We start from the raw sequence: 8,318 nt of genomic DNA, 5'->3' as shown, positions 1-8,318 counted from the left end.
TTGTATAGAACAAACCTTAAAAGATAATCACTATTTTCTTGCTGTAAGCATTTCTTTGAAAAGACATCTGAGCTCAAGGTCTTCCCTGTCACAGGAGTTTGTAGTTTCACATACTTGGGTGACTTATGAAGGAAACAAATCTAAGAAAAAGGGGTGTAAAATTGAGTTTTAACACACTATGTGTACTGTGCTGTGTATGTGTGATTATTTAAGCCCTTACATTTATTTCAGAAAGAAAATTATCAATGTAAAATGTACCAAGGCTATGTGAGGGGTTTAACAGGCCTTTAAACAAATTAAGAAACAAGTTACAAAATGGTGGACTTTCCCCCTTCTTCTTCAATTTTGTAAACAACTACATGGAATCCATATAACTTTAAAAACCAACACAGTTTAAAGAGAGATATTTTTTTGTTTCAAGTTTTCAAAAGTCTATATTGTTTTATAAAATACTTAGGAATTCAGATGTTGAGATCTCAATGAAAAATTGTTGCTACTCAGGTTGCTGTTGGAAGAGGAAATAGAGACTGATTTGTCACAAACAGTGGCTACAACCAACATTGTGTATGTAAACTCTGCATTTTTATGTTCTATTATGTCCTCCAAAGACAGGATTATTTCTAACTATAATGTGAACATAAACTCTCTGAAATTCTCCAGAGAATTTATTCACTATTAATTAGAGAATTTATGTTAAGAAGTTTGAGATGCAAATAATTAAAAATATCAGCAAATACCTTGTGTATCCAAAGAGTGTGTGTCACAGCTTCTGTGAGAGGAGAACAGCTTCAAGGTCTCAGGCCTTCTCTGTAGAACCCTTTGCTCTGGCTTCAATAAAGGTTCACAGCTATAGTTTCTTTAAAAAAAATCTGCAGCAAATTCGGACTTAAAAATCTGAGGCAAATTTTGATGTTCAGGCTTTGAAAGTCACGACTGAACAACTTTCACTTGGCCATCCCTTCTTCTTTATTACTTGGCTTACACAAATTTACTTTAAAAACAATCACAAGAGATCCTATTTCTCCATGGAAATTAAATAGAACATTGTAAATGTCTTATTTACAAGTTGATATACAGATTCCAATAATTTTGGAGTCTCACAGCCATGATCTCTTCAAAGGGTGGTATTGTGAAAGTCGCTCAGTCGTGTCCAACTCCTTGTGACATTATGGACTGTAAATCCACAGAATTCTCCAGGCCAGAATACGGGAGTGGGTAACTGTTCAGTTTTCCAGGGGATCTTCCCAATCCGGATAGCTCAAATGGTAATGGTTGTGTTACTAGATGACAAATAATGCCTGAGTTGGAATGGCTGCATAACATTCCATCCAGTTGGCAATTAAAGATGAACTAGATCGTCCTTCTCATTTGAAGATGGGATCATGGAGCTATCATTATGTATACTTAAAGTAGAAGCTTTCACAATGTCATCTTCCAACATACAGATTTTCTAATTCATTTTCAACGATAAGAATTATTTGCTATCACACCATTAATTCTTTCATAGGCAACAATACACATGCAGTCAATACAGGTTTTTAGGACACAAAGTTATTAAAGTACTAGAAGCCAAGTATGTCTCGGTCTGGTCATCTCTACTAGCGTCTTCACTGGGTAATCAGCATTAACACGTAGCTTCCCCACCACCATTCTGCCCTCACCACAACTCTTCACTGGAGTACAGTGGGTACTAGATATCAAAGACGCCTGTTTAGGCACCTTTGAGAGAACTAAATAGTTAAAATTGTAAAAAATATATTTGAGCTTACGCATTATAGGGAGAGCAATCATATATACCCATAGTTTATTCTTCATTTCTAAGAGATAATCTAGCAGACATTTTACTCCAGGGTCTTTTGAATTTTTTCCAACTCAAGGAAATTTCTGCTTTAAGAGGAAGAACCAGAAAATGCCTGTATTACCTAAACATTGCCAAGTCGGCTGATTTCCAAAGGTTTTTATCTCATTGGCCTTCCATGAGGCAATCACTTTAATGTTTGTCAAATGAAACAAAATAAAGCTACTAAAATAACCAAACACCTAAATGTAATACATGTATATTTTATACATACATATATGCTTATATATGTATGTGTGTCACAGTAGGAAACAGATTATTGTAAGAGAACAATGCTGATCTTAAGTATCGAATTTCTTCTTTTACCCTCACTATTTCTTTAAAAGGGAAAGAAAGAATAAAAGAGGAAGAGATAAAGCTTATTTAAAGGCCTCATTTCCCATGAAATTGGGATGCATTTAAAATTGAGAACAGCTCAGAAACATTGTGCTGGTCTTTCTTGGATGAAGATTGAATTTGTGTAGACTAAAATACAAACACAGTAGAGACATGCCATCATTTAATAACACTGTACTGAATCTATACAATTGAATAATAATTTAAAAAGTATTCTTTATATATAAAATGTTTCCTGGATACCAAAAGCTCAAATAAAAACCCCACCCCTCCTGCTGTGTTCCTAGGTATACTATGTACTCAGTTGGGAAATGTTTCATAGCACTTGTCTAAGGGAAATATTTTCTGGTTTACAGGGTTGGAATTAGAGGAATCACCATTTCCCCCGCCCTTACTCGGGGAGTCATGGTTTCCTGTAGCACCATACCGCAAGGTGAGTGTGAGTGACTGCTGCGTGCATCAAGCATATCCTGGTGGACAGGTGGTTACTGAAAGCCTTAGAAGTCCCACTCAAGTCGTACCTGTCAGTCAGTCCAGAAGCCAGCGGTCATTCTCTGGAAATCTGCCTGGCCCTTCTGTTTGGTAGGTCTGCTATGTTATGATCAAACCAAGCTCATTGTGGAGTCCTGAAAAGCTGCACCATTTCTGCTCTAGAGGGCCTGGCTATTGCTACTTGGAGATAATGTAAATCATTGGGAATTTTATAAATCTAAATATTTAGTCCTTCACCCATAGCAAGGTAGATATTGGACAAGAGTGTAAACCATAGAACACTTAATGTACGCAAGAAAATCAGAGAAAATTTAGATGCCACTTCTCCAACATAATTTCCACTATTTCTCATTAGCATAAAATTGTTCATATATTTTAAACAACGGCATTCTATAGAAGTCACTGGCAAATCAGAATAACATACACTTTATATAAAATAAGACATTATGAAGTGATTCAGAGTGAAAAAGCAATGAGTGACATTCATTCTCCAATAAATAATGAATTGCAACTTATTCAATTACCAAATCTCCAAATATCTACCCTCATAACAAACACAGGGAAACTGAAGCAAAATCAAAAGCGTCTTGTAGAAATAAACACTTCCGTGTAGGCATGTGAGCTTGAAAGACAAGGTACCAGTGTCTTCAGGTGTTGGCCACATTAGATCAGCTTTGAGAATCTTGATGCTTATCAGCACTTGTCTGCTGGTGCCCAAAGACGTGCTTTTTGAGTCTGAACGCTTTTCATAGGAGAGTTTCATATTCCAAAAGGAGATAATGGTCACTTTCAGTGGTCATTTAGTAATTGCTTTTTATGGAGGATTTCTGTCTCCACTATCAATTTTGACATAACTATCTCTAAACTTTACATTGTGCTGCTGGTGGACCTGCCTAATGTTCATATCCTTTAGAACGCATGAGACTCTTTATAATCACAGAATATATGGTTCTACTTTAACTAAATAAGGGTTGGATCAGGACTTAAGTTTGATTGACAACCTTTGATCTTCTTAGTGTAAATTATATATTAACTTCATACAGAACATACAACCTCCTAATTAGGTAGAATCTGTATGAATTCATTTAGATATTCAACAGGTAACATTTTAGTGAAAAACCCAAGACAAGCTTGACTTCAACAGACTTGAGAGGACTTCCAATCAATATTTGATAATTGTGAAAAATTTAAATATAGTAACATATTGGGTATGCAAATCATGGGGTTTTAATATACCTGTTAATTAAGACCATATTTCTCAAAATTTTCCCAAAGATATTATTTCTAAATGAGAATTTAGATAATTGAGATATTAAAAATGTATAATAATCTTTTGAGTCTAACAGTATTACCTCTATATTTCAAAATAAACAATTAAAGAATACCACAAAGCATTTTGTTAAATATAAAATGTGTTTCTACCAGAATGTTTTCAACATTTGAGACTTGAGTTTCCACTAAACAGTGTTAAGAACACAATGTTCTTTATTTTCCCTGTATGACATTATGTCTATTATCAAAGAATATTCTCAAAGAGCAATTTGCAATGTATTTTAAGCAGAAACAGCTTAATCTTAAATAAGAATTGTATATATTCAATATTTGATTCAGAAAGAGTTACATTCCTTTTCAAGGGAATGGGCATCTTCCACAAAGAAATTTTACTCAAAGTTTTCCCAAACTTCAGTAAAGGAAATCTTTTATATACTTTCAAATACTGTGCCTTTTTATTTAAAACAGTGTAAACATAACAACTCAACACCATCGATAATTGGAAAAAGACTGGTTATGTGAACACTAATTTCCTTGGTTGCCCCATGAAAAGAAGGGTAAATAAAACAGACAAATCTTCAGGAGAAGTTTCAGTTCACCTTAGCAGTGGTAAAAATATTGCTTTATTCCAAATGAACATACAGCACAATTTACTGTTCTTTGGGGGACTTCCTGTGAACTGAATAGGCTGGGCTTTGTGACTTCAACAATTTATTCTTTCCATATTAACCACAGAAGCCAATGTCTTGGTCCACACATGGCAGACTCGCTATAAAATAAATAGTAATGAGGATGATGAGAAAGCAAAGGGTAACCATCAATTTGATCATTGGCTTGTATAAATAATTTAAGTATGCATGACTCAGAATAGGTACACATCCCCAACTTGCCTTGTGATACTGATATCATTAATGAGCCAATAGTTGTTTCTCTCAAAAAGATTCACATCAGAAAATGGTCTAGACATTGTCAAGTTTTGTAGGACCCCACCATGCAAGTGACCTTGATTTACTAACTGAACTTTCTACTTAATGGAAAAAATTTAAAGTGAACAGATCTACGAGGGAAATTTTTTTTCTTCTGAATATTAGATTCCCTGATGTTTCAACAAATTTTTAGCAAGCTGAATACACACACACATGCACACACATACATACAATGAACATATGTGCATACAGCATACTGGCGCTCGAGTGAGCAGGCCCCCACATACACACACACACACACACACACACACACACACACACAGAGGCACACACACTGAGAAATGCTCCTTTGGAGCCCCTAAACAATCTCAAAGAAAAACATTTCTATTAGCATGATTTTAGTGACACGACATTTGTGATGTTTTTGTCTCTTTTTCCATAGTAATTTCCTACCTCCCTCTGAGATTCTGTGCCTTCAAATTTTGGAGGAAGCTGGCACATAAGAGTGGCTAAGATTGCCCTGTGATGCCCTCTATCTTCTGTTCCTCTCCTTCCAGAGTCTTTGTGCCATTCTCCAAAAAGTAAGTAGAAAACATTACATTGGTTGACATGACATAACCTGTGATGAGGCTGTCGAGTGAATAGAGATTTAGGGTTTGGGATTGGCAAGCCACATGGCAAGGGCCACCTGCTCACTGGCACGTCCGCCCTCAGCATACATCTCTTCTCTCTGAAACTGGGTAACTGCCAGCACTTTTTAAGAGGCCACTGGCGCTGTGGGGCTGAGGGTCTGAATTGCTCACATCTACTAAGAGCCAAAGAGGACAGTGTTGGGACTAACTGAAATTGTATTCAGAATTCTACCCAAAAGCTTTAGTTGTAAGCTTTATCCCTCCTGAAACGTTTCTTTCCCTTTAAAAAAATATTTTGTTAAAAAACACTATGATATGAGGGCGATAAGACTATTTGGTTTCTTCTAAGTAGATGCTCTTAAATTAATGCATATAAATAATTTGTATTTAATCTCCTCTCTTTCCTGTTGAGCAAAGCATAGAATGCACAGATTTCTACATCTCGAGTCACTTGGTCAATGCAGGGTCTCTTTGTATTTCATTTCTTAAGACAAATTGTGCCTCTCGTTCTGATTTGGCTGTGGGACTCAGGGGAAGAAAGGCTGTGTTTTCACTTGCACTGTCCTCGGTCTCTACGCTGGCCAGTTCGTAGTCTTCTGACCGCCTGGCATCAGTCAGAATTCGAATCTGCTCCTGGACAGTTTCTAGCAATATTTTCACTTCTTGTTGTTCTGCTATAAGACAATCGCTGACTGGAATACTCACATTGACAATATCAGCAGAGTAGGAGTTTTTGCACCATTTGATGCTTTTGACTTCAGAAATCCCTGGCATTTGCATGCAGGTTTCCTCTAGACCCACTGAAGGGATGATGGGCACGGAACTGGCCCTTGGGGATGAATATCCCATCAGGTCCTTTTGCTCCAAGCTATTAAAATAGGAGTTTGTCTCTCTTGAAGGCAGTTGCATATTTATTGATGCATTTTGTTGGGTTGTTAAACCATTGGCTGAGTACCTGAAAAAGAAACAAAGTGTAACATATTCTGCTACCTGCCCCACAATATTCAGTCAACAAAGCACTTTCCACATGCACCATCTCACTGACTTCTCACAGCAACCCCATGAGACGGATACTATGTTCCCAGTTAAACAGAGAAGTAAACTGAAGCTCAGATAGGTGAAGTGACTTGCCCAAGGTCACACAGAAAATAAGTGACAGACTGAGACTCAAACCCAGATCTTCTTACTTTAAGTCCAGGGATCTTTCAACACACCACAGCTGTAGAGGCAGGTGGGATATAGTCTTCCTGACCTCTATCCTAGAATACAAAGTAAATGGGGATTGAGCAGGTGAGAGTGTGGCCCTTCCATAGTGACAAACAGGAAACCCATAATGGCATTACTCCACTCCATCAACCTGACCACCCTCTCAGCCCTGGTTAAGTCCAGTGGACTCCTTGTGGCCACCCTAGGTGGGGGCAATCAGGAAGTCCACTCTTCAGCATCAAAATACTACAGCCCTAAGTGTCTCTGCTTCACACTGACTTTAGGGAGACCAAGTCCAATTTCCATTGGCACTCTGTTCTATAGGAACTCCCTCACTGTCAGTCTATAAAGCCTAAAGATGGGATGAGAGGCACACAATTCCTCTGTCTGCCCAAGAAGAACATGCAGGAAGTTCCATGGGGCCTCAATCAAGCTAGTAATGTTCCTCACATGGTTTCTGGAGCCAAGTAAGGTAGTTCATGGGTTCATGACAATGACTTGTCCAGAATGCCATCATGACATTCCAAGTCATTTAATATGCCAGAATCTAGCTGGCCCCCTTCTTGGTTGTTCAGAGCTGGTGAATTTTCCATTGCTTCTGAACTCTCTAAAGCCAAAGATTGGAGCCGAGATATGGTAGATTCGCAGAAATGAACAGTAGTATTTATCCTATTTCTCAATTATTTTTACTTAATTTTAACCTTAAAATTTAAGCATAATCTAAACATATTCACCCTCAGTATAACAAATCTCATTCCCCTTGTCTTACATTATAATGTAAATAAAAATCATGTTTATACACAGAAAGAATAATTACAATGAAGTGTGTTGCATACTAAACAGAAGCCTTTATTGTAAAGACAAGATAGGAGCAATTTAGAGATCTGTCTTTCTGCCAGACAGCACAAAAAGATGAGGAACAGCTTTAGGTTGCAGTTCCATCCTCTCTCACTGTGCCTAACATGGACTTGGCAATCAATAAATTTTGATGGAATGGACACAGGACTACATGAACAGAACTTCAAGGTAAACACTCTCTTAATATCCTAGTTAACACAAAAAGAGCTAACAATCACAGAGCTTTCAAAAGGCACTTTCACCTCTAATTACTTTATTGATTTATAACACTGTGTGGTTTATTATTATTGCCATATGATGGATGAAAAAACTGTACTAAGAAATACCCAAATGACTTGCCCCAAATTACACTCTTGGTAAGCAGCAGAGGAAGCAGTTAAACCTATGTTGTCTTAGTTTGTTACTATCAAGGCCTTAAACGAGTGGGCATCTCAAGGTGCATCCCAACCTTTTTTGGGATGTAAAATCTTTACCTGCACAAACTATATAGGCACATAGAAGGAAATTCCCTAGGGGATCGTACTCCTTTCTCCTTAGTGTTATATGACTGAAAATCTGAACATAAAGTTTTTGATCAATGAATCAATTTCAACAAGAAGGAAGGTGCCAACTTTAAGACTTCTGTGTTCTTTTCTTAGCACCATTAATGTGTATGAAGGTAGAGAAGGTTTGCTGTCAGATTCACCAATGGCACAGGACCAAGAAATTTTATTAGGATAAAATCATCTTTCACATGGA

General features: G+C 37.2%; 1 protein-coding gene across 4 annotated transcripts in view; it reads right to left on the bottom strand.

Annotated features, from left to right (window-relative positions):
• Nucleotides 1-5,963: 5,963 nt before the first annotated feature.
• The window catches only part of NRG3 (neuregulin 3), a 1,175,938-nt gene continuing 1,173,583 nt past the window's right edge, over nucleotides 5,964-8,318 (bottom strand). For 3 of the 4 annotated variants that reach the window (XM_065919908.1, XM_065919909.1, XM_065919910.1), the window contains exon 9: nucleotides 5,964-6,471. In XM_065919908.1, coding sequence (XP_065775980.1) covers nucleotides 5,964-6,471 — 508 coding nt within the window. Of the gene's footprint in view, nucleotides 6,472-6,703; nucleotides 6,776-8,318 lie in introns of all 4 variants that reach the window. The other variant, XM_065919907.1, reaches the window with a different exon arrangement.

Source organism: Muntiacus reevesi, chromosome 2 (assembly GCF_963930625.1).
Source record: "Muntiacus reevesi chromosome 2, mMunRee1.1, whole genome shotgun sequence".
Classification (NCBI taxonomy): domain Eukaryota; kingdom Metazoa; phylum Chordata; class Mammalia; order Artiodactyla; family Cervidae; genus Muntiacus; species Muntiacus reevesi.
Note: the sequence above shows the minus strand (reverse complement) of the source record. Positions and strands in the feature narration are given on the sequence as shown.